The following is a 26,578-nucleotide window of genomic DNA, read 5'->3' on the forward strand; positions in this document are numbered from 1 at the left end:
GAGGGGCGGATCCGGGGGCGGAGCCTTGCGGGCTGGAGCGAAGGGCTGCGGGGGCTGATCGCAGAAGTAGCGCGAGGCTGGAAGCGGATCCCAGGCACCGCCAGGTAAGAAGGCTCCGGGGCCTGCTGGGGTTGGGGTGGGCCGAGCTGAGGCGGCGGCGGCGGCGGCAGTCTGGGCCTGGGCGGAGGGTCTGCGGGGGCTACCCTCGTCCTTGCCTTCCACTCGACCCCGCCGGGCGAGCCTCCCGACGCCTGGCCCTTCCGCCCGTCACCGCGGCCTGGTGTCCTGGCAGAACCCTGGCTTCATTTTATCTACATACAAGGAAGGAGAAACGGGGAGCGCGCCCTCTCCAGAAGCAGCCTCCTTTCCCACGCCGGGCAGCCTCGCACCCAGGCCCACTGCCATCGCTTTCGTCTCAAGGGAAACTCTAGCAGTTTAGAGGAACTGCGCCGGGGGGAAAGGCCAGCCCTCCGTGGTCACGGCCGTTACTCTCTGCCCTCGCGGTCTAAATGTAGAATTTTGAAAAGCAGGTGTCGGGCGAAACGGACTTTTTTTTTTTTTTTGAGATGGAATTTCGCTGTTGTTGCCCAGGCTGGAGTGCAGTGGCAAGATCTCAGCTCACCGCAACCTCCGCCTCCCGGATTCAAGCGATTCTCCTGCCACAGACTCCTGAGTAGCTGGGATTACAGGCATGCGCCACCATTCCCGGCTAATTTTTGTATTTTTAGTAGAGACGGGGTTTCCCCATGTTGGTCAGGCTCATCTTGAACTCCTGACCTCGTGATCCGCCCGCCTCGGCCTCCCAAAGTGCTGGGATTTACAGGCGTGAGCCACTGCGCCCGGCCAAAACGGACGTTTTAAGTACGACGTGGTGTTTTGTTGACTTGGGTCGGCTCAGGCCGCACCCTTCTTAGAGTCTGACTGCTGACTTTTAAAAAACAAAACAACATTAACCCGGGAGGCGGAGATAGCGGTGAGCCTCTTGTTGCCCTACAGCCTGGGCAACAAGAGGGAGACTCCGCCTCAAAAACAAAACAAAACCACAAAAAACAAACAAACAAAAATCAGCATTAGGCAGCGCGCCTTTTATGGCCATTTAGTGATAGCCAGGCTCTCCACTGGTCATTTCTGGAAGTATTTAACAGCACTTTGTCAGTAAAATAGGCTTCACTTCATAGGGTAGTTGAGATGATTGATGGAAAGCGCTCAGCACAAACGCAGTGGCTGCTAATTGTTTCAGGTACCCTGCCATCCCTGAGCAGTTGTTCAAGTTCTCCACTCCTGGAGATTTACTCCCAGTTCCCTGAAGAAGGCACAGAGCTCAGAATGTTGAGGGAGGTGGCAACGTTTGCCAAAATGTATTAGTCCATTCTCACACTGCTATAAAGAAGTACTTGAGACTGGGTAATTTACAAAGAAAAGAGGTTTAATTGGCTCACAGTTCTTTGGGCTGTATAGGCTTCTGCTTCTGGGAAGGCCTTAGGAAACTTAGAATCCTGGTGGAAGCAGAAGGGGAAGCAAACACACCTTACTTGCCGGGAGCAGGAGGAAGGGAGCAAAGAGGGGAAGTACTACACGCTTTCAAACAACCAGATTTCATGAGAACTCTGTCACAAGACAGCACTAGAGGGATGGTGCTGATAAACTGTTAGAAATCACCCCATGATCCAATCACCTCCCACCAGATCCTTCCTCCAACACTGGGGATTAAAATTCACCATGAGATTTTGGTGGTGTATTAGTCCATTTTCATGCTGCTGGTAAAGACATACCCAAGACTGGGTAATTTGTAAAGAAATAGAGGTTTAAAGGACTCACAGTTCCACGTGGCTAGGGAGGCCTCACAATCATGGCAGAAGGCAAAAGGCACATCTTACATGGCAGCAGACTAGAGAGAAACATGAGAGCCAAGTGAAAGGGGAAACCCCTTATAAAACCATCAGCTCTTGTGCGACTTATTCACTAGCAAAAGAACAGTATGGGGGAAACCGCCCCCAATGATTCAATTATCTCCCACCAGGTCCCTCCCACAACACGTGGGAATTCTGGGAGTTCCAATTCAAAATGAGATTTGGGTGGGGACACAGCCAAACCACATCACAATGTCTTGCCTAATGGCTTGCATTCAATGTCATAATCATATGGGCCCTTAAAAGTAGAAGCGGCTCCTAAATATTTAATCAGAACTAACAGCTTCTTTGATAGCCCTGTTGGAAGAAACATTTCCAACCCAATCTAAAGTAACCTGGCCCTTATGCCAGGTCACCCTCTAACCCAGTGGTTCTTAGTGTGACCCCTGAACCAGCAGATACGCAGCCCCCGAGTGCTGGCTCCAAATGCACATTCTTGAGCCTTACACTAGCCCCACTAAATTAAAACCTCTAGGGCTGGAGTCCCATCATCTGCTTAAGAGCCCTCCAGGTGATTCTGATGCTCCCTAAAGTTTGAGAACCAGTGTTATGACCCTCTTTTATTTTCGTCCTAGTCTTTAGCACCAGTTGGTGTAGGAGGTGAGACCTACTTCACAGCAGTAAGTATACTGATGACTGAATTCCTTAAATGTTATTAAATAATTATTGGATGTGTTAAATGCTTTATGTTCACATTTATTTGGATTGCATATATATGTGCATACATATGTGTATTTGTGTGCGTATGTGTAATATGTATATGTGTTTACATGTATATGTAATATATATTATATATGTTTATATGCAGTTGACCCTAAAACAAGGTGGGGTTAGGGAAACCGACCCCTCCCACACGGTTGAAGATTCAAGTTTAACTTTTGACTCCCCCAGAACTTAATTACTAATAGCCTATTGTTGACCAGAAACTTTACCAATAACATAAACAGTTGATTAACACACATTTGGTGTGTTATATGTATTGCCTACGATATTTTTATGATAAAGTAAGATAGAGAAAAGAAAATGTTACTTAGAAAATCATAAGGAAGAGAAAATCCGTTATAGTTCTGTACTATAGTTATTGATACCATGAGTTTATGTCATCTGTTTACAAGATGAATTACCTGTCTGAAATGGCAGGCGACCACAACTGCGGACCTCAATCTATGGTACATATCAAGCAGTTCAACTGTTTTTTTGGTAACATCATGACTTTTCTATGCTTCTTGGGAGCGTGCCCAGCATCACTAGAGGTACCCTGTATGGGTCTCATGTGTCATTCAAGTTTTACACTATTGTGCTTAACACGATAAAGAAAATACTCAAGAACTGCAAGAGATCACCTTTCACTGTGATATACAATTTTCTAGAGAGGCAGACGGCTCACAGATAATTATCATCACATGATACTAATCCTATCCCTGATGATAAGTAGATCCTTGCAACACTTGAGCTCACTGCAGTAGCAACAGGAGGTGACTACGGCATTATTAACAGTACAGTATATACTATAGTTAATTTTATGCAGTATGATTTAACACTGCATCTTTACATTTGTTTACATTTCTCTTGACTTTGAATGTTGCTATGTATGGTCTGTGTTTGTGTGTGTAAGTTTTTATTTTTTGAGACAGGGTCTTACTCTGTCACCCAGGTGGGAGTGCAGTGGTGTGATCTTGGCTCACTGCAGCCTCAACCTCCCAGGCTCAAGCAATCCTTCCATCTCAGCCTCCTGAGTAGTTGGAACTACAGGCACATGCCACCACACCTGGCTATTTTTTTTGTAAAGATGGGGTTTTATCAGTCTGGTCTCAAACTCTTGGGCTCAAGCAATCCACCTACCTCGGTCCCTCAAAGTGCTGAAATTACAGGCATGATCCACCATGTCTGGCTAACACATTTTAACTTTATAATAGATTTGTATATGTTTTTGGGTAGTGATAAAATAAACTAGTATCTATATACATTTTATGCATTCATGACATACCTAAATTTTTCTTAATTTTTAAAAATATTTCTAGGGTATGCAGTTTATGTAACAGTTTTTTCAATTGCGGATCTCCAAAAAATTTTCCAATACATTTTCTTAAAAAAAAATTGCATGTAAATGGACCTCTGCAGTTCACATTTGTGTTGTTCAGGGTCACATGTGTGTGGGTGTATATATTTAATTGATGTTTGGGGAGCCAGTTGGGGTTTTTGGATGGACAGTAACATGTTTTCCTACTTAAAACAGTGGAAATAGACTCATTGCATTTTCTACCCAAATACCTAGAACATTTGCTATCTAAAACATTTTCAGGAACTTGATAAGAAGTGCCTGTATTTGTTTTTGTTTTTTTCTTGGAGATACTAAGTTTAAGCTCTTTTTTTAAAATTGTACTTTAAGTTCCAGGGTACATGTGCACAACGTGCAGGTTTGTTACATAGGTATACATGTGCCGTGTTGGTGTGCTGCACCCATCAACTCGTCATTTACATTAGGTATTTCTCCTAATGCTATCCCTCCCCCACCCCCAACCCCAGACAGGACCCGGTGTGTGATGTTCTCCTCCCCGTGTCCATGTGTTCTCATCGTTCAACTCCCACTTACAAGTGAGAACATGTGGTGTTTGGTTTTCTTTTTTTGTTTTACTTTACTGAGAATGATGGTTTCCAGTTTCATCCATGTCCCTGCAAAGGCCATTAACTCATCCTTTTTCCAGCAAAGAACTATAACTCATAGTATTCCATGGTGTATATGTGCCACTTTTTCTTTATCCAGTCTATCACTGATGGGCATTTGGGTTGGTTCCAAGAATTTGCTATTGTGAACAGTGCCACAGTAAACATACGTGTGCATGTGTCTTTGTAGTAGAATGATTTATAATCCTTTGGATATATACCCAGTAATGGGATCACTGGGTCAAATATTATTTCTAGTTCTAGATCCTTGAAGAGTCACCACACTGTCTTCCACAATGGTTGAACTAATTTACACTCCCACCAACAGTGTAAAAGCATTCCTATTTCTCCACATCCTCTCCAGCAGCTGTTATTTCCTGACCTTTTAATGATCGCCATTCTAATTTCTTGCTTCTCTACTTCTTTTAATTGTGATGCTAGGGTGTCAATTTTAGATCTTTCCTGCTTTCTCTTGTGGGCATTTAGTGCTGTAAATTTCCCTCTACACACTGCTTTAAATGTGTCCCAGAGATTCTGGTACGTCGTATCTTTGTCCTCATTGGTTTCAAAGAACATCTTTATTTCTGCCTTCATTTCCTTATGTATCCAGTAGTCATTCAGGAGCCGGTTGTTCAGTTTCCAGTAGTTGTGTGGTTTTGAGTGAGTTTCTTAATCCTGAGTTCTAGTTTGATTGCACTGTGGTCTGAGAGACAGTTTGTTGTGATTTCTTTTACATTTGCTGAGGAGTGTTTTACTTCCAGTTATGTGGTCAATTTTAGAATAGTTGCGATGTGGTGCTAAGAAGAATGTATATTCTGTTGATTTGGGGTGGAGAGTTCTATTAGATGTCTATTAGGTCTGCTTGGTCCAGAGCTGAGTTCAAGTCCTGGATATCCTTGTTAATTTCCTGTCTTGTTGATCTGTCTAATATTGACAGTGGGGTGTTAAAGTCTCCCACTATTATTGTGTGGGAGTCTAAGTCTCTTTGTAGGTCTCTAAGAACTTGCTTTATGAATCTGGGTGCTCCTGTATTGCGTGCATATATGTTTAGGATAGTTAGCTCTTCTTGTTGCATTGATCCCCTTACCATTATGTAATGCACTTCTTTGTCTCTTTTGATTTTGTTGGTTTGAAGTCTGTTTGATCAGAGACTAGGATTGCAACCCCTGCTTTTTTTGCTTTGCATTTGCTTGGTAGATCTTAAATCATTGTAAGCAGCCTTCCACACCCATTCTTTTCCTGGCTATGCAGTTCCCCACCATGGAAGTGTACCATAATATACTCATTTCCTTATCTTTGGATGTGTATGTCACTAAATTGTTGCTATTTTAAAGAATGTTTGTATAACCTTGACTATTTCTTATTCCTGTGATGAAAGGCCTATCTGGAACTCCCATTATGGAAATGACTTTAGAGTCAACTTACGCACCACCCAGGAAAACCTGCCCTTCCTTCATCATGGGGAAGACTTGTCCCTACATATCTTCTTTGAGGGATTTTTCAGTTGTGCATTCTTTAGAAGAATTAAAAATTATTCAGAACAGTAGCAATATTATTAGAACAGTCTTTAGGGACAAACCCACTGTTATTAATGAGTCCTGAGATGTTTGGAAAGGAGTTGAGTGTTGATGCTTTCTGAGTGTATCTTGCATTTAAGTGCTTGGTTTGGGTGGAATGGCAGCACTTTTGATTTGTTCGTCATCTTATCTACACTTAACTTATGGGCATCTTCCTTTTTTTTTTTTTTACTTAAAATGGAGAGTGTTTTAGACTAGGGACTAGTTTTACCAAAAGATAGATGATTTATGACTACTAGAAGAGGAACATTGTCATGTGTGGATTTTCCTGATGTTTCTGATTGTAAAAGTAATACTTGGTTAATTATAGACTATTTGGGGAAAGGATGGAAAAAAGTAAAGGATCAGGAAGAAAAATAAAAGCCGTAAATGATCTTGCTTAGTGTTAGTTACCATCTACATTTTAGGGCATTTATAAAATAGCCTTAAAACAATCAGCTATTTCTTTTTCTGCCTCCCGCCCTCCTCCACCCCACATACACATACACACACTCTATATGAATGTTTTGCTCTTGGAAATTCGTATTTTGGCAGTGGTTCCTAAAGGCCTGGTCTTATTTTGATCAAACACCCTGACCTGGGCATCTACACATAGCTACTTCCTTTCTCTGCCATCTTGGCTTCCCCTGCAGCGTGTCATGGGATCAGCTATAGCAACAACCAGCGGGTCATGTGGAACTGAAGCTAAGACTTGACACTCCCCACCCATCCCAGAAAACTGAGGGCTTCCTTAGCTTTGATGCCTGACGTCTCCCCTGCTTATTCAACCCAGGGTGTTTCTCTGGCTTCCTCACCTCACATCACCCTCTGTCTGCCTTCCCACCCTTCACCCCCCAGCACTCCCTCCCCACGCAGTTTCTTCCTCAGGTAACCTCATTACGCCTAAGTTACACTAACAGTGGCCACAGCTTTTTGAGTGCCATCTTTGGCCAGGCATTGTGCTATGCAGTACACATAACTATCCCCATGCTTACTAGCCAAAGCATGATCAGAGGTTAATACACAGCAAAGAGGTGACAGAGCCAGAACCATCTGGCCTTGTTCAGAGGCCTCCAGACTGAACTGGAACGCCTGTGAAAGCAGGCCAGTTCTTTCTTTTTTTTTTTTTTTTTGAGACGGAGTCTCACTCGTCACCCAGGCTGGAATGCAGTGGCGCAATCTTGGCTCACTGCAAGCTCTGCCTCCTGGGTTCACGCCATTCTCCTGCCTCAGCCTCCCAAGTAGCTGGGACTACAGGCCCCTGCCACCACACCCAGCTAATTTTTTGTATTTTTATAGAGACGGGGTTTCACCGTGTTAGCCAGGATGGTCTCGATCTCCTGACCTCGTGATCTGCCCACCTCGGCCTCCCAAAGTGCTGGGATTACAGGCGTGAGCCACAGTGCTCCACCCAGGCCAGTTCTTTCTAAGGCACTTCGTCAAACAACAGCTTCCCGTCAGGGACCCTGCGTGTTGTGATGGTGTGATTTATGTCAAGGACCACTCCAAGGGAAGTGTCCTGAGCCAGCAGCTCCTGCCAGCCTGACGCCTTTCCAGTGCCTAACCCGAGTCAGGAGGTTCCTTCCTTCCTCCTTCCATGGGGATGCCTGACATTGTAGCTACATTGGCTTTTTGTTTGTTTGGAGACAGGGTCTTGGTCTGTCATCCAGGCTGGAGTGCCATGGCACAGTCACAGCTCACTGTAGCCTTGACCTCCTGGGCTCAAGCGATCCTCCCACCTTAGCCTCTCAAGTAGCTGGGACTACAGATATGTGCCACCACACCAGCCTAATTTTTTAAAATGTTTTTATTTTTGTAGAGACAGGGTCTCACTATAATATCCAGGTTCCAATCATGCTATGCTTAACTTTTAGGAAGTGTCTGGAGCTCTCTGTTTAGGGACCTCAGACTAGTACCTTCCTCTCCCTACTCACTCACAGCAGTTCCTTGTGTACTGGAGCCCTGTCTAACCCGAGACTGTAAATCACCCTTCCTACTCAGAAACCCCTGAAAATGGGGAACCAGGCAGGCTGCTGGAGCCCAGGCCCCCAGGAAGGTCCACATGGGGGATGGTGTCCCATAGCAGGCTGTGGGTTTCAGAGCCCAGTGGGTGGTGGTGAGCCCTCAATTTGTAAGGAAAGGCCAGGCCACAGTTGTCTTTCTTCCTGGTTCCTCACATATCATAAAACCACCTCTTTCTTACCTCCACCACCCACATCTCCAGGCTTGACTCACTGAGTGTTTTCTTTTTTGAACAATATCAGACCCTGCCCTTTTCCTGGAGCTTCTCAGTCCTCCACTGGCCTGTATCAGCAAATTCCTAAGTAGCAGATGACCTTCAAGATGTGAGAGGTGATGATTCCACAGAACCTGGAAGGAAGGGACAGTAAGGATTGTCAGGATTGTCAGTTTCCCAGGGAACTCTGCATTTCTGACTTAGGGAGGGTAGGTAACTCACCCTTCCAAGAACCCATCTGTCTGTCCGGGCCTGTGGGACTCTGGAGACTAGAATATGGAGTACCCTGGTTTACAGGCGCTGCCACCTCCTTATTTCAAGATGGGTTCAGGGATGTAGGGTTGGAGTTGGGAAATTTCTTAGTTCTGCTATGGATGCTTTGTACTTAGGCAAGTTCAAAACCTCCCCATGCCTTAGCTTCTTTACTGGGTAAAGTAGGGTTGGAGGCATTTCACCCTTTCCTTCTCACCTGATGCTATCACTACACATCTAGGCATTTGTGTAATGGAAGCTTACAAAGTTGCCCAGTACCTCTCTTCATGTGCCCAAAGAGAGCAAGCAAGTGTCCCCATTATAATTCTTACAGTGAGGAGCCAGAGCTTCCAGGTATGCTAAGCCGTTGCTCCCTGTTCTGCTGCTGAGTGCATGCTGGTGCCTTCCAGAGTCACCCCTTTGGTCTGATTTACGTAGTGCTATGGCTCAGAGAAGTGGCCCTCTGTTTCAGCCAGCAGCTTGCAGTGGGGCCAGTAGAGTGGGAACCACAGTGGCTGTATGAGTCAATTTGGTCATATTGTCATTTGAGTCAATAACCCTGATGGGGAAGATAGTGTTATTCCCACGGTGTGGTAGTGCACGCTGGGGCTTATAGGGACTGAGCCTACTGAAGGGTATATGGTGCTGTGGGTTAGAGCTGGGGCATGGCCCAGGGATTCAGCCTTGACTTCCCCTGTAAATGTTCCTCTCAGAAGCCTCCTTGGCCTTCCAGCCCTTGGTTTTTGAGACAACCAGCAGTCATTTGTTGGTTCCTGACAATCCTTCCTGTCCCTTCCTTCCAGGTTCTGTGGACAATCACAATGGGAGTCCAAGGAGGGTCTGTCCTGTTTGGGCTCCTGCTTGTCCTGGCTGTCTTCTGCCATTCAGGTGAGTGTTCTAGTCTCAGGACAGGGATCTAGGCTGCCTTGGACATGAACTCCCTTCTTAAGCCTCAGTTGCAGCCCCAGCTCCTCCTCTAGGCCTGGCTTTGTTTCTTTTGCCTTCCAGTGTTACAGGTCTGGGGTTGTATGGCAGCTCCTTCCTGTGTTATGACCTTGTCCTCAGTGGGGCATCTTCCTGAGTTACAGCCCCGTCCTGGGTTACAAAGTGGCTTTTGGCAGGGGTGGATCAACACTCAGCGGCTGAAGTTTCACTCCTGTCACCATAAGCTGCTTGGGGACACCAGTGGATAGCGTTCTTAGAGTGCTGTGCAAGTCCATCTGGGGTCCACTCTGCTTAGAGCCATCTGAGCTCAATCCTGCTCTAGGGCTCCTCCTATGTTTTAATGATGATGATGGTCATAGTTACAGCAGCTGCAGCTAACTAACCCTGACAGCATTTATGTGCCAGTCACTACTCTAAGCATTTTACGTGTATTTGCTTCTTTAATCCTCATGCCAACCTGATGGAGTTGGTGGTATTTTTATCCTTGTTTTACAAGCAACAAGATTGAGGGCCCCCCCAAAATTAATAACTTGTCAAATAACACACAGAAGTGGTACACTGCAATGTGAACACACAGTCTGGCAACAGAGTCCCTGCTCTTCCCTCCTGCTCCAGGCCACCTGTCACTGGGCCACCACTTCCCCTCAGTCCCCCTTCCCCTGGTTGCTGGAGGAAATTGTGTGCTTCTGAGTCAACTTCTATAACAGTGGAAACACACATGCTTCATTGTAAGGGTCAGATGTGGTTGCCTGCCTGTGTCATGTTGGTAGAACGTCTTAGCTGCTGCTGGATTTTTGTTTTTTAGAAATACGGTTGGTGGGGGGAGCAGAAAAGGAAGTAGCAATACAGTGAGCAATTTAAAAAAAGATTTCCACACCACTGTAGCATGTCTTAGAATATTGGTAGCAACCATATATTGACTGCTTATTGTTTACTGGGGACAGTGCCAGAGCCTGTCTCATTTAAATCCGTCTAACCATCCCGGGAGGTCGATGCTATTACCTCCCATATTACAGCTGAGGAAATGAAGGCAAAGTAGTAACTTGCCCCAGGACACACTTTAACATGCTGTCCCTCTCTGAGCAGAAAAAGAAGTCATGACACCCCTCCTTCCACTTCTGTGATTCTAGCCAGGGTGCACCGTGATGTGGTTCACCTGTGTTAAAACACTATATTTTTTCTATAGTTATTTTTTATTTATTCATTTTTCTTTGTTCCTTCTTTTTTTCTGTCTCTGCTGCTTAAGTTGGAATATTTTCTAGAATTTTAATAGCCCAGTGACATCCTACTTCTAGCAGTCTGCATTTGTTTATGGAGCAAGCTTGGGACCATCAGCTTCTCTGTGACAAGTCTTGGGTTGCACATCAGCCCTTTCTCAGAGAATTGAGATGTGAAGCTCACACGCCCACAGATGAGAGGCCTTCTTTGCTGCTGCCCAAAGGGTCTGAGAACCCTGCAGTGGAACTTTCCTCTGAACTCTGCCTCTCGTAGCCCAGGGGAAATCTCGTCTACCCTGGCTTAGTGGCTAAAATATCAAACCGTTGTCCACTGACCTATTGCTTGTTTTTTTTGCTTGTTTGTTTGCTTGTTTTTTTCAGGGGGACAGAGTCTCACTCTGTCGCCCAGGCTGGAGGGCAGTGGCATGATCTTGGCTCACTACAACCTCCATGTCCCAGGTTCCAGCGATTCTCGTGCCTCTGTCTTTTGAGTAGCTGGGATTACAGGTGCATGCCACCATGCTTGGCTAATTTTTGTATTTTTAGTAGAGGCGGGGTTTCATCACGTTGGCCAGGCTGGTCTGGAATTCCTGACCTCAAATGATCCACCTAGCTCAGCCTCCCAAAGTGTTGGAATTACAGGCCTGAGCCATTGCACCTGGCCCTGTTTTTGACCTCAGTTTCCCCCATAATGTATAGTTTCCTTCTCTTCCCACTCAGGTCAATTAGAACATCATGGTTAACCAACCTTGGATTTTAGAACTGACAGCCTGAGTTTGAGCTCAGCTCGGTCACTTAGTAGCTGTGTGGCTTTGAACAATTTAGGTAACATCTTAGTCTTAGTTTTCTCTTGCAAAATGGGGATGAAGATAATTGAGCCTACTTCTCTTAACAATCCTATGAAAAGCTTTAACAATCCTGTGAAGAGCTTAGCACATCAATGCACAGATATTTGAACACTGAATGAACGTGTTTGCCATGAATACTTTTGCCCACAGACGTTCCAACCATGGGTTTTAGCCTTTCCCTCTAAAGGTTTCTCAAGAAGCCAAATGAGCCCAGGATCTGGTCAGTACAAAAATCCACATCTACAGGTAACCTTTTAAAATGACCCTCAAAAATGACCTGTCATCTTAGATTCTTTCCATTTCGTGCGCATCAATACACGTCGGGCACAAGGAAGGGACCAGAGAAAAATTGCATCTTTGTGCCTTCTCCTTGTGGCTTCCTTCTCAGACAGTCATGACAGCCACAGGCTGACAGTAGGGGAGAACAAACAAAGCCGGTGGATAGGGCCCTGCCCACAGGCCCCTAGGCTGCCGAGGCTGCTGCCAGCTCTGCTGCTTTGTAGCCAGGTGTCCTTGGGTGAGTCACGTCACCTCTCCAGACATCTGTCTTGTTATCTGCAAAAAAGTGGGGAAAGTGGAGGTTGGTTTTATTTTATTTTTATTTTATTTTATTTTATGTAGACATGGGTCTCGCTCTGTCTCCCAGACTGGAGTGCAGTGGTGCAATCTTGGCTCACTGCAACCTCCACCTCCCAAACTCAAGTGATTCTCGTGCCTTAGCTTCCTGAATAGCTGGGATTACAGGCATGTGCCACCACGCCTGGCTAATTTTTGTATATTCTGTAGAGGTGGGGTTTCACCATGTTGGCCAGGGTGGTCTCAAACTCCTGGCTTCAAGTGATCCGCCCACCTTGGCCTCCCAAACTGCTGGGATTATAGGTGTGAGCCACCACACCTGGCCTAGTTTTTGTTGTTGTTGTTACTGTTGTTGTTTTTTAAAACTAATATTTCAAGGCATTAATCTGGAACCTTCACAAGTCAGAGGGATCCTCTGTTGGGTAGGATTTCACACCTGTGAGGGCAAGCATGGCCATTTCAGATGCTCTAGAGAACTGGGTTCCTCTCTGTGCTCAGGAAGTGAGGACCCACCTTCCTTCCACTGGACTTTCCGCTGAAAAATCTCCTCTTTCCATGGTGATAAACCTAAGCTTCAGCCTTAGAACTAGAAGTCAGCTCTTGGGCTCTAAAACCCACACTTGGTTTAACCATGACATTCTTTTATGAAATTTTACATGTTTCCTCTTTGAAAATGTCTTTTCACACAGGTGGGTTCTGCCAAATACTGATTACATGGCAGAAGTCACATGGCAGGAAGATAGTTTATCTCTGATGATGGAAAAGGGGTTATCTATACAAACCAGGACGATTTCCTTCCAACTCTTGCTTCCCCAGTCTCTCCCCATCACATGTGTGGACTGTAACTCATCTTTTCTTGTCACTGTCGTTATAAAAATGGAGAAGGAAAAATAACCCAGTAAAACCTGACAGCTAGCAAGGATGAGTCCTAAGAATTGACTGGGAGCAATAATTGTTTTTCAAACTAGGGAACTGGAGGCAATTTGCTTGTGACGTAAGATGACCCTCACGTTGTGTCTGCTGGTACCCAGCTCTCCTATGGCCATGGGTTAAAGTGCACAGCTGTTGTCTTGTCTTTGACAATGTGTACTCCTGGCATTTGGTCAGTCCCTTAGAAGCAGGTAGTTCAGTAATGATACCTTATCCCAGAAGTTATCAAACTTTTTCTGTACAGGACCAGCTGGCAATTTTTTTTTTTTTCAATAGTTTCACTCTGTCACCCAGGCTGGAATGCAGTAGTGCAATCTTGGCTCACTGCAACCTCTGCCTCCTGGGTTCAAGTGACTCTCCTGCCTCAGCCTCCTAAGTAGCTGGGATTAGATGTGCGCACCACTATGCCTGGCTAATTTTTGTATTTTTAGTAGAGACGGGGTTTCGCTATGTTGGCCAGGCTGGTGTCAAACTCCTGACCTCAGGTGATCCACCCTCCTCGGCTTCCCTAAGTGCTGAGATTACAGGCGTGAGCCACCGCGCCTGGCCCAGATAGTAAATATTTTAAGCTTTGCAGGTCAAGAGGCAAAATCAAGGGTATTATGAGACTTACCTCAATAATAAGAGAAGAAACAAAATTTTCACAGATTTTTTTTTTATTGACAAAATTCACAACATAATAATTGAGCCCAACCATATAATACGCATCTACTAATGAGGGGAATATAATTCTTTTTAGGAGGATAACCATTTGCTTAATTGAGGTTCAGAATTAGTGTTCCCTCTCATCAAATCAATTGCAGATGTTCATTTGTTAATACTGATCTGTGATGACATTTTACGTATTTCATTTTTGAAAATGTATTTTCATGCAGATAGGTATTGCCAGACACTGATCATCAACCCACAGGATGTGATTTAATTGGGCATATTCATTGCTTGGAAGACACTTATAGAATTCTGTTTGTTTCTCTTGGTAATTTCCTCTTAACACATCATTACATTGCAGACTAATCTCCTTCCAGTTGCAGGTTAGGAGGAAGCTTCTCAGTTACACAGTTAGATGGATTTTCAAATGTGGATATTTTCTTTGTGCTTGCATCAGGTTCCAAAAAATGTTGCTGGAACTGTAGTTTCAATTTGGAAAGATATGACCGCTATACATTTGTGCGGGAATGGAAGTATACCATAAGTTGCCGACTTTGGGCCCATATTAATGGAGATGGTGGGCTGCCAGGGAACAAGTCAGTGTTGCTTTAAGAGATCCTTACTTTCTTCCTGATTCTAGGTCATAGCCTGCAGTGCTACAGCTGTTCTAACCCAACTACTGACTGCAAAACAGCCATCAATTGTTCATCTGGTTTTGATGTGTGTCTCATTGCCAGAGCTGGTAAGAGCCTGCCCTGTCTGTCTCCTAAATGTAAAGGGGTAATAGAAAATTGTGCCACTGTAATCGCCATTAGACTTGCATCAAGTAATAGCTGCTGTTTATTAGCAACAGGTGTGTATTGGGTTAAGCACTTTGTCCATGCATTTTATTTTATTTATTTGTTTTTTGTTATACTTTAAGTTCTAGGGTACATGTGTACAACGTGCAGGTTTGTTACATATATATACATGTGCATGCATTTTAAATTTAATGTTTTGTACTTCTAAGGGTGATCTTTTATTTCCATTTGATAAATGTGGAAACCGAGGCTCAGATTAAGCAACAAACTATTGTCAACTAACCAACTCAGGAATTGAACATGGAAGTCCATCTGTTTCCAAAGCTTTGTACCCTTTAACAGAAGCCCTGTGCTGCCTCCCAAACCTTGGAGAACCTACTGTGTGCCCAGCAGAAGGTTAGGAGCTAGGGATGCAAAGATAAAAGACACATACAGTTAAAATCATGACAAAGGCCTGTTTGACTGTCCTACATGACTTTATGTATGCCTTTGTCTCATTCTATGGGGTATCTGGTATTTTTAGAGTCCTGAGGAGACTCAAGCTGAGCTCAGAGGACAAGTAGGAGGTAAGAGGGATAAGTAGGAGGTGTGCCTGCGAGGGGCAGCATCTGGTACCAGGGCTCGGTAGCCTCAGAGCAACATGCTCATGAATGTGGGGATGGGCAATACTAACATGCACCAGTCCTGTCCAGTCTGCATTTCCCAAATTTGTGAGACCACGGAATATTCACCTCCATCAACCCTGTTAAAATGGAGTTTAGGAAGTGGTAGACAGAGGAAAGAAACCAGCAAAGACATGCCCTTTGTTCTTGCTGGTATGGTTCTGGATAGAATCGATGTGTGCAAATGATGCCAGCGAGGAATGATGGTTTCAGAATGTTCTTAGTGTCCAAGGTAAAACCCCCAGGCTTAGATTTCTAAGAGATTAATCATAAAAACACTCCACAAGATTCTTTGTACTCTTAGATCTTCTACACCAACTCCCCCCAATGTCAACATCGAGAAATGGTGAACATGTCAGGTAAACTCAGAAAAGCCTTGGGACACCCACAGGTTCACAAAAGCCTGAGATAAAGAAGATTAACTTCCCCAGAAAGGAGAAATCCCTCAATAACTAAAGACAAATTATAGTTACCCTGTCTAAGAAACTAGGAGCATCTGATAATTTTGATATAAATTGCTGAATTGCAGCTAAAACTGCAAACCCTCCATTCAGAGTTCTTGATTCTGTAGGGGACCAGTCCCTCTGCCTCCATTGGAAGACCGTGTTCAATCACTGTTAATGTAGAAAGCGTCGTAAGGCCCCTAGAGAAAACATGGTCATTATATATGAGCACAGAAGACCTGGCTCTTTAGCTTGATCAACTGTGTCTCTTGGACTCCTCACTACTAAGTATAATTAAACTAAGTATAATTTCCAAATGAGATGATCAGAGCAATTACTATGTGTTGAATGAATATTAGAGCAGCAATTAGGAGCACTGACGTCTGTCTTGCCACCAGCTAGTTCTTTCCACCTCTGTTTTTCATTTATGAAATGTATGTGTTGGACAGCAGAGGTAGGGAGGAGAGGAAAGGTCAGAGCCAAGATCTTTTTCCAGCTCTTAAATCCCAAAATTTCTTATAAATGGTTAATGTAAACAAAAATGAGACACACCTATTAAAACGACCAAACTCCAAAACTCTGACAACTCCAGATGCCGGTGAGGATGTGGAACAATGGAACTTTGTTTTTTTGTTTTGGTTTGTTTTTTGTTTTTTGAGACAAGGTCTTGCTCTGTCAACCTAGGCTAGAGGGCAGTGGTACAGTCTCTGCCTCCAGGGTTCAAGTGATTCTCATGCCTTAGCCTCCTAAGTAATTGTGATTACAGCCATAAGCCACCATGCCCAGCTAATTTTTATATTTTTAGTAGAGACAGGGTTTCACTGTGTTGCCCAGGCTCATCTCAAACTCCTGGCCTCAAGTGACTGCCTGCCTCGGCCTCCCAAAGTGCTGGGATTACAGGCATGAGCCACCACGCCCAGCTGCAGTGGGAACTTTGATTCATTCCTAGTGGGAATGCAAACCAGTATAGCTACTGTGGATGACAGTTTGGTAGTTTCTTACAAAACTAAAATATAACACAATATATAATACTTGATATTTTGATAACTATGTACAGTATATATTTTATAATGACTGTGTTACTGGCTTGTGTATTTACTATATTTTAAAAATCATTTTAGCATGTACTCCTTCTACTTATTTAAAAAAAAAATGTTAACTGTAAAACAGCCTCTCGGGAGGCTGAGGCAGGAGAATTGCTTGACCCGGGAAGCAGAGGTTGCAGTGAGCTGAGATTGCGCCACTGCACTCCAGCCTGGGTGACAGAACAAGGCTTTTTTTTTCTTTTATTTCTACAAAGAAAAAAAAGACAAAGCAAAAAAGAAAAACAACCCAGCCTCAGCAGGCAGGTCCCTTCAGGAGGTATTCCAGAAGAAGGCATTGCTGTCCTAGGACAGGACAGCCCCATGCGTACTTTTACCCCCGAAGACCTTCCAGTGAGACAAGATGAAGAGGTGGAAAACAGTGATACTGATGATCCTGACCCTATGTAGGACTAGGCTAATGTGTGTGCTTGTGTCTTCGTTTTTAACAACAAAAAAAAAGTTTTTAAAATAAAAAAAATAATAATTAAATAAAAAAGCTTCTGACTGGGCATGGTGGCTCACACCTGTAATCCCAGCATTTTGGGAGGCCGAGGCGGATGGATCACAAGGTCAGCAGATCAGACCATCCTGGCTAACACGGTGAAACTCTGTCTCTACTAAAAATACAAAGACACCTGTAGTCCCAGCTACTAGGGAAGCTGAGGCATAAGAATGGCGTGAACCTGGGAGGCGGAGCTTGCAGTGAGCCGAGATCACGCCACTGCACTCCAGCCTGGGTGACAGAGCGAGACTCCGTCTCAAAAATAAATAAATAAAAATAAAAAAGCTTATAAAGTAAGAATAGAAATAAAATATTTTTGTACAACTGTATAACATGTTTGTGTCTTACACTATTATTACAAAGGTAAAAACATTTAAAATTAAGTTTCTAAAGTAAAGTGGCAGCAAACCAGGGTTGATTTCTTAAAATAAACTTAGTATGGACTAAATGTACAATATTTAAAACATCTACAGTAGTGTACACTAATGTATACACTCACCCACCACTCATTCACTGACTTCCAGTCCCACAAGCTCCATTCACGGTCAGTGCCCCCCTGTACAGGTGTACCATTTTAAAAATCTTTGTATCACATTTTTACTGTACCTTTTCTATGTTTAGATACGGTTAGATACACAAATATTTACCACTGTGTTACAGTTGCCTACAGTATTCAGTAGAGTAACATGCTGTACAGGTTTGTAGTCCAGGAGCAACAGGACATACCACGTAGCCTGAGTGTGTACTAGGCTAGTCCATGTAAGTTTGTGTAACTGTACTCTATGACGTTCGCATAGCGACCGATATGATGGTGCTATGCAAAGTAAGTCTAGAAGAGAGACAGGTTGGCTGCTAATTCAACCAATATTTACTGGCATCCTAGCAGTATAAACCATGGAAGTATAAGCCAGGTTAAATTAGTCTTGAAGGGGCCTCTGATGACAGTGGTGAGTAGTCATTGCTGTAATGACGTTCTGAACAAGGACCACATTTAAGGGTGCCCAGGACGACTGAAGACTGTTGGCTTTAGATAGACTTGAGCCAAGGTCTTCAAAAAGAGGGGGGAGGAGAAAACCTCTAACACTCCAGGGACTCTGATATAATCCACTTTTACGTGGATAATTCCGAGGCTAGCTTTGGTGAGAAGATTACCATCGTAAGGCTGGTAATTATTTGAATATGGTAATTCAAGTAAAGCACTTTGGTATGCTGCAGGACACATAGTAAATGATTAATTGGTAGCAATGATTAATAAATTACTGTCTGTTCTCCCCAAGCTGCTAGGCTTCCCTAATTAAAATTCTGATAGCTTTAAAGCTTTTCAAGTTCCAGTGCTTACTTACTATTACATAAAGCAGTAACTTGTCTGAATCACCAGCAGCCTCTAGTACAATGTTAGAAGCTTCCAGTTATTTAGTTAAGACTCCAGCAAGTAGAGGCATTTCTAGAATACTCTATCTGGACTCTGCCACTTGACCAAACTTCATTAAATTCCAGTCCAGATACCCATCCCCTCAGAGGAGAAGGAAAGGACAGTTATGCCTGCAGTTGTAAACTGAGAAGTGTTGTGTTCCAGGCTTTTCATGGAATTGGGTAAATTAGCTACAAACCTGAAATAAGGAAATATGCATCTGTATTTTTTTCTTTCCAGCACAGAAGATAAGAAAACAGTTTCAGGGCAAGGACAAATACCTTCTTATGCCCCAGTATCTAGCACATAGGCACTCAGTTATTTTTGGAGAAGAAAATCTGCCATAACACCACTCTCAACTAATACATTTTTCACCTAACATGCTTTTTCTGAATATTAAAAAACTACGGTAAGATACTTGGAGCATATACTTCTGGCCTTTATTTTCCTGTGTGCCCAAGGCTATTTTTCCAAAAATGGGACCATGATGGCATGTTTTTGTAGAAACTTTTCCTGTATTACTGAATAATCTCATGATTTTTAAAATGAAGTTTTAAATATTTTAAAAATAAATCATCCATGTGGCAAATTTTAAAAACTCAATAGAAACATAAATGAAGTGTATTCTTCCATGATGATAACACCATTAAATTACTTGGGAATCCTTCCAGAGAATGGCAGAAGTATATACACTTGGGAGTGGAATTGCTCAGTCAAATGGATAACTCTATCTTTAACTCTTTGCGGAAATGCCAAATTTGTCCAGAGTATCTATACCATTTTACATTCCCACCAGCAATGTTTGAGGGTTCCAATTTTTTCCACTTCCTTGCAACATTTGCTATTTGCCATTTTCTTGATCTTAGCCATCCTAGTGAGTATAAAGTGGTATCTCACTGTGATTTTGATTTGCATGTTCCTAATGACTAATGATATCAAGCATCTTTTCATGTACTTATTGGCCATTTGAGAATCTTCTTTGGAGAAATGTTTATTCAAATCCTTTGCCCATTTTTTTTTTTTTTTTTTTTTTTTAAAGAGCCAGGGTCTTGCTTTGTTGCCCAGGCTGGAATGCAGTGGTACAATCATAGCTCACTGCAGCCTTAAAGTCCTGAGTCCAAGTGATCCTCCTGCCTCAGCCTCCCAAGTAGCTAAGACTAAAGCGGCAACACCCTGCCTGGCAATTTTTAAAATTTTTTTTGTGTGTGTAGAGTTGGGATATCACTATGTTGCCCAGGCTGGCCTCAAGCAGTCCTCTCACTTCAGCCTCCTAAAGTGCTGGGATTACAGGTGTGAGCCACCATACTGGCCTCATTGCCCATATTTTAATTGGGTTAGTCTTTTTATTGTAGAGTTTAAGAATGTTTTCTATATCCTGGATACTATGCTCTTCCAATGACTTTAAAAAAAAAATAGAGAGGGGGTCTTGCCATGTTGACCAGGCTGGTCTCAAACTTCTGGCCTCAAACAATTATCCCGTCTCGGCCTCCCAAAGTGTTGGGATTACAGGTGTGAGCCACCGCGCCTAGTGTTTTCCATGTGATTTGCAAACGTTTTCTCCCTTTCTGTGAGTTATCTTTTTATTTTTTGATAATGTCCTTTGAAGCACAGAAGTTTTAAATGTTGATGGAGTCCAATTTACCTATTTTTCTGCCCATCCCCCACCTTTTTTTTTTTTTTTAAATCAAGCTCCTTCCATGTTAGCACTCGTAGGCCCATGTCATTTCTTATCTACATGGACTTGCATTGTAAGACATTCTATTGTAATTTCTTTAAACACTTTTAAAAAATTAATGGACTGGGTTTTTTTCAGGCTTTTTTCTGTACAGATACTGTTCAGTGCTGCAGTGGCCATTCTTGAGCATATATCTTAACCTCTTTTATACATAGCTTTGGCTGGGCATGGTGGCTCACCCCTGTAATCCTGTCACTTTGGGAGACTGAAGCAGGAGGATCACTTGAACCCAGGAGTTCAAGACCAGATGACTGGGCAAGAAAGTGAGACCTTATCTCCAAAAAATAAAAATAAAAATAAGAAAAGGAAAAGGAAAAAAACCCCAAGTAACTTCATAGTGTAAACTCTGAAAGTGGAATTGCTGGATCAAAGGGAGCATGTGTTTAAAATCTTGGCAGATATTAGCAAATTTCCCTCTTAAGAGTATAAATGCCTGTTCCTCTCCCATCCCACCCCCACAACTATACTGGGTATGATGAGACCTTGATTTTCTGGAAAAGCTCTATTTAGAGGTGTATCATTATTTACTTAATTGTTCTCCTTTATACCAACCTGGGATGAGCATCTTGTCTAGATGTCTCTACTTGCACAGGATACATATGAAATAGAATTGAGGGTTCAAAGGCAGATACAGAACTCTTCTCACTTACTTTCTTACCCTTGTATGTGTGTCTCCCCACAGGGTTACAAGTATATAACCAGTGTTGGAAGTTTGCGGATTGCAATTTCAATGACATTTCAACCCACTTGAAGGAAAGCGAGCTAAAGTACCACTGCTGCAAGAAGGACCTGTGTAACTTTAACGAAGAGCTTGAAAATGGTGGGACATCCTTATCAGAGAAAACAGTTCTTCTGCTGGTGACCCCACTTCTGGCAGCAGCCTGGTGCCTTCATCCCTAAGTCAACACCAGGAGAGCTTCTCCCATACTCCCCGTTGCTGCGTAGTCCCCTTTCCCTTGCTGCCGCATTGTAAAGGCATGATATTTTCCAACTGGATCCTGTTGGGAAAGAATAAAATTGACTTGAGCAACCTGGCTAAGATAGAGGGGCTCTGGAAGACTTTGAAGACCAGTTCTGTTTGCAGGGAAGCCCCACTTGAAGGAAGAAGTTTAAGAGTGAAGTAGGTGTGACTTGAGCTAGATTGCATGCTTCTTCCTTTGCTCTTGGGAGGACCAGCTTTGCAGTGACAACTTGAGTGGGTTCTCTGCAACCCTCAGATTATTTTTCCTCTGGCTCCTTGGATGTAGTCAGTTAGCATCATTAGTACATCTTTGGAGGATTGGGCAGGAGTGTGTGAGCATCCTCTCTCACATGAACGCTTTTGTAAACTTCAGGGCTCCCATGTTGCCATGGAGGCATGCCAAATGTTCCTTATGTGGGTGTCAGTCAGGGGCAACAAGATCCCTAATGCAGAGCTAGAGGACTTCTGGAAGAGAAGTGGGTAAGTGTTCCAGATGGCAGGGCATGAAAACTTAAGGGAGATACAAGTGGCTGAAAGTCGAGTTTTTCCTCTGTCTTTAAATTTTATATGGGCTTTGTTATCTTTCACTGGAAAAGTGTAATAGCACACATTAATGGTGTGTTAAGGCTATTTCCTCGCCTTTTTTTTTTATTGGAATGGTGGGATATCTTGGGTTTGCCACACACAGTTACAGAATGAACATTCCGTACATGTGGCTGGCAGTATTAAGTGTGCTTATTTTAAATGTTACTGGTAGGAAGGCTGTTCAGGTATGTGTGTATACAGTATGAATGCAATGGGAACAACTTTTGTGGTTACAGTTTGAGACTTCCAGAGGTCATCCTTAATAACAACAGCTCTGCAGGGTTGTTTTACCATCTGCATCCAGCCTTCTGTTAACTCCTAGCTGACTCAGCATAGATTGTATAAAATACCTTTGTAAGGGCTATTAGCACAGTCACACATGTTTGAGGCTTTCAGAAGCTCTTTCTAAAAAATGATACACACCTTTCACAAGGGCAAACTTTTTCCTTTTCCCTGTGTATTCTAGTGAATAAATCTCAAGATTCAGTAGACCTTAATAACATTTGTGTTTTATGATCTTGGCTGTATTTAATGGCATAGCCTGACTTTTGCAGATGGAGGAATTTCTTGATTAATGTTGAAAAAAAAAAACCCTTGATTATACTCTTAGACAAATTGAGTGCAGTGAATGATGCCTTTCTGAAAATGAACTATAACAAGTGGATGAATGTGGTTGTGGCCCAAAAGGATAAGAGCATATGCAGTATGCTTAATGGCAGTAACTGAAAGAAGATGTCCTGAGCAGTGCCAGCTTTCTTCTGTTGATGCCATTCCCTGAACATAGAAAAATAGAGACTTGCTTATCAAAACTCAGCATTACCTTGGTGTTCTGTGTTCTCTGTTAGCTCAGTGTCTTTCCTTACATCATCTTCAATCCTCTGTTTCAAGACAAAATACTAGGTGTGACTCTTTCCTCAATAGGATTTTTTTTTTTTTTTTTTGGCCTAAGGAAGTACTGACCTTGCCCACAGCCACTGGCTGAGCAAAGAAGCACATTTCATGTGAGTTCTAAGGAATGAGAACGAATTTTGATGAATTTGAGCAGAAAATGAATTTCTGGGAACTCTTTTGGGGGCAAGGGGGTGGGGAATTCAGCCACACTCCAGAAAGCCAGGAGTCGACAGTTTCGGAAGCCTCTCTCAGGATTCAGATTCGAGGATGAGATTGGCTTACTGCTATCTTGTGTCATGCACCCACTTTTTGGCCAGACTACATTGGGAAGAAGGTAGTCCTCTAAAGCAGAATCTGGGTGCTGCTAAATGGGGAGATGGGAAGAGGGTTGTTAAACTGTCCAAATCAACAACGGTCATATAAATGGCCCTAAACTTTGGGGTTGCTTTCTGCATAAAGTTGCTGTGACTCATGCTATAGACAAGGTTGAGTACCTGGACATGAAGGCAATCCTGTAATGTAAAGATGTTTACAGTATTGCCTTTGGGTCCAGTCTTGCCTACTGGCTCTTTGCTCGAGAGCCACTACCCCATGCCCTCCTCATCTGGATTTACAGGAACTGTCATAGTGTTCAGTATTGGGTGGTAACCCCATTGGACTGTCCCCTTGAGGGGATGAGCTAGGGGTGCACGGTACACCTGATGAGTAGGTCAGTAGAGCTCATGGTATTTCCTGAAAGATGCTAATCCATTTGCCGAACTGAGTCTTAAATGTCCTGGGGCTTCAAGGTATGGGTATGTTTTTCTTGTGTCCTTACGGTCAGCCCCTATGACTTCTCATGTCATGTGTGTCCTGAAAAAATAAGAGCCTGCCCAAGACTTTGGGCCTCTTGACAGAATGAACCAGCTTTATACATCTGAGTCCTCTTGGGAAGTCCTTTAGCAGTGTTCAAAGTCTACTAGCTCACATTAGTTTCGGTTACTGCCAACAGATCTGAACGAATGCTGACAGATCCCCCTGAGGGATTCTTGATGGGCTGGCTGGAGCTAGTACTGACTGACATTCATTGTGATGAGGGCAACTTTCTGTACAGGGTTCTAAGCACTATGTTTTATATACATTTTCATCTGTACTCACACCTCACTTTACTCAAGGGGAAACTGTGCAAAGTTAGCTGGATTGCTCAAGGTCGCTTAGGTAGGTTGGCAAGTCCATGCTTCCCACTCAGCTCCTCAGGTCAGCAGGTCTACTTCTCTGCTGTTTTGCATACTGTTTTTAATATGTGCCTAACTTTGGAAAGCCTAGAATGGGTTCTTGGTGCTTTTTTACTTTGAAGAAATCAGTTTCTGCCTCTTTTTGGAAAAGAAAACAAAGTGCAATTTTTTTTTTTTTTTTTAACTGGAAGATTACCCAATATGAGTTGAACAGGACCTAGTTAGTCCTTCCTGGAAACAGAAGATCATTTCAAAACACTATCTGCTGGTCTGTTTCTCAGTGTCTGCTACTTGTAGATATTTCGTTTCAGGATAGCAGCAGTTAAATCCGTGGATTTTGTAGTTAGGAACCTGAGTTCAAACTCTCTTCCACTAATTGGCTATGTCTCTGGACAAGGTTTTTTTTTTTTTTTTTTTCCCCCCCCAACCTTTCTGAACTTTCACTTTCTATACCTACCTCAAAGAATTGTTGTGAGGCTTAAGGTAAAGGGTCTGCCAGATAGGAAGATGCTGGTTACGGACTGACAGGGCTGTTAAGGGCTGTAAGAGTCTCAAACCTACAGCGACTCAGAATGCATTTATCCCCACTGACTTTGAATAAGTGAAAACTAGCCAGAAGTCTCTCTTTCAAATTACTTATAGGTTATTCAATGTAACATTTTTATAACGGATATCTTACTTATCTAAACTAAAGCTTCCTGTTTATACACACTCCTATTATTCTGGGGTAAGGTAAATGACCACAGTACCTTAATTTCTAGGTGGGTGCCCATGATGGTTCATTGTGGGTAAGGACGTTTTCTCTTTTTCAGCAGCTGTGTAGGTCCAGAGCCTCTGGGAGAGGGGAGGGGCAGCATGCACCCAGCAGGGGACTGAACTGGGAAACTCAAGGTTCTTTTTACTGCGGGGTAGGGAGCTGCCTTTCTGTGATCAGTTTCCCTAGGGATGTTGCTGTTCCCCTCCTTGCTATTCGTGGCTATATACAACGTGGCCAACCCCAGTAGGTTGATCCTATATATGATCAATGCTGGCGCTAACTCTCACTAGCCCCACCCAACCTGCCTATAGGTTTACAGATACATTAATTAGGCAACCTAAAACATTGATGCTGATGTTGGTGTGACATAATGCTATGGCCAGAACTGAAACTTAGAGTTATAATTCATGTATTAGGGTTCTCCAGAGGGACAGAACTAATAGGATATAGGTATATATGAAAGGGAGGTTATTAGGGGGAATTGGATCCCACAATTATAAGGTGAAGTCGCACAATAGGCCGTCTGCAAGCTGGGATAGAGAAGCCAGTAGTGGCTCAACCCGAGTTCAAAAACCTCAAAACTGGGGAAGCTGACAGTGCAGCCTTCAGTCTGTGGCCAAAGGCCCGAGAGCCCCTGGTAAGCTACTGGTGCAAGTCCCAGAGTCCAAAGACTGAAGAACCTGGAGTCTGACGTCCAAGAGCAGGAAGAATGGAAGAAAGTCAGAAGACTCAGCAAACAAGGCAGACAGTGTCTACCACCACAGTGGCCATACCCAAGAGGCCACCGATTCCTTCCTGCTACCTGGATCCCTGAAGTTGCCCTGGTCTCTGCACCCTCTAAATCTAGTTCTTAAGAGCTTTCAATTCCATGAGCTGTCTCATAGCCCTCCAATAAATTCTCCGTGTCAGCTTCTGTTGCTTGTGGACAGAAAATTCTGACAGACCTACCCTGTAAGTGTTAACTGTCAGAATAACATGAGAACACACAATCAGTAAGTGTTAGCTACGGTTATTTTGCCCAAGGTAGCATGGCTAGTTGATGCTGGTTGATGGAGCTTAAACTCAGCTCCCTCATCTTCCAGGCCTCTGTACTCCCTATTCCGCTAAACTACCTCTCAGGTTTCAGTTTATTTTTAATTCTTACTCTGCAAGTACATAGGACCACATTTACCTGGGAAAACAAGAATAAAGGCTGGTCTGTATTTTTTAGAAACTTTCTTGAAAGGGAGATGGGAATGCCTGCACCCCCAAGTGCAAACCAACACAATGGTTAATTGAGATGAATAATGAAGGAAAGACTGTTCTGGGCTTCCCAGAATAGCTTGGTCCTTAAATTGTGGCACAAACAACTTCCAGTCAGAGCCAGCCTCCTGCCAGGAAGAGGGGTAGGAGACTAGAGGCCACGCATGCTGCAGCCTTGCCCTGAAGGCTGGGGTGGCAATTTGGAGGCTGTCCAAACACCCTGGCTTCTAGAGTTGGCCTGTCCATTTGAAACCCCAGCTCTGATGCTAATCAGCCACCCTCAGGCAAGTTACTTAACCTTACATGCCTCAGTTTTCTCATCTGGAAAATGAGAACCCTAGGCTTAGGGTTGTTAAAAAAGTTAAATGAGTTAAGACAAGTGCCTGGGACACAGTAGCCTCTCGTGTGTTTATCATTATGTCCTCAGCAGGTCGAATAAACAGCTTCTCAGGTGTGAGGCTGGCGCAGTTATCTGGAGTGGGTTGGGTTTTCTAGGATCGACCCCCTG

At 43.5% G+C, this 26,578-nt stretch overlaps 1 protein-coding gene across 2 annotated transcripts; it reads left to right on the plus strand.

Annotated features, from left to right (window-relative positions):
- On the plus strand, positions 1 to 25,741 carry CD59 (CD59 molecule (CD59 blood group)). 2 transcript variants are annotated; one of them, XM_023185557.1, is made up of 5 exons: positions 1 to 104; positions 2,486 to 2,530; positions 9,422 to 9,506; positions 14,423 to 14,524; positions 21,103 to 25,741. In XM_023185557.1, exons 3-5 carry the CDS (start codon positions 9,440 to 9,442, stop codon positions 21,318 to 21,320), a joined length of 387 nt encoding a protein of 128 aa, XP_023041325.1. In that variant the 5' UTR covers positions 1 to 104; positions 2,486 to 2,530; positions 9,422 to 9,439; the 3' UTR covers positions 21,321 to 25,741. The 2 variants fall into 2 exon arrangements, with proteins under 2 accessions (XP_023041325.1, XP_023041326.1); XM_023185558.1 differs by lacking the exon at positions 2,486 to 2,530 and having other exon boundaries at positions 13 to 104.
- The last annotated feature ends 837 nt before the right edge of the window (positions 25,742 to 26,578 follow it).

Source organism: Piliocolobus tephrosceles, chromosome 13, assembly GCF_002776525.5.
Source record: "Piliocolobus tephrosceles isolate RC106 chromosome 13, ASM277652v3, whole genome shotgun sequence".
Classification (NCBI taxonomy): Eukaryota; Metazoa; Chordata; class Mammalia; order Primates; family Cercopithecidae; genus Piliocolobus; species Piliocolobus tephrosceles.

Coding starts and splice junctions, on each gene's coding strand:
- CD59 (XM_023185557.1), top strand. CDS start 9,440: ATGGGAGTCCAAGGAGGGTCTGTCCTGTTTGGGCTCCTGCTTGTCCTG. Junction 9,507..14,422: donor GGCTGTCTTCTGCCATTCAG/GTGAGTGTTCTA, acceptor TCCTGATTCTAG/GTCATAGCCTGCAGTGCTAC. Junction 14,525..21,102: donor GTGTCTCATTGCCAGAGCTG/GTAAGAGCCTGC, acceptor GTCTCCCCACAG/GGTTACAAGTATATAACCAG.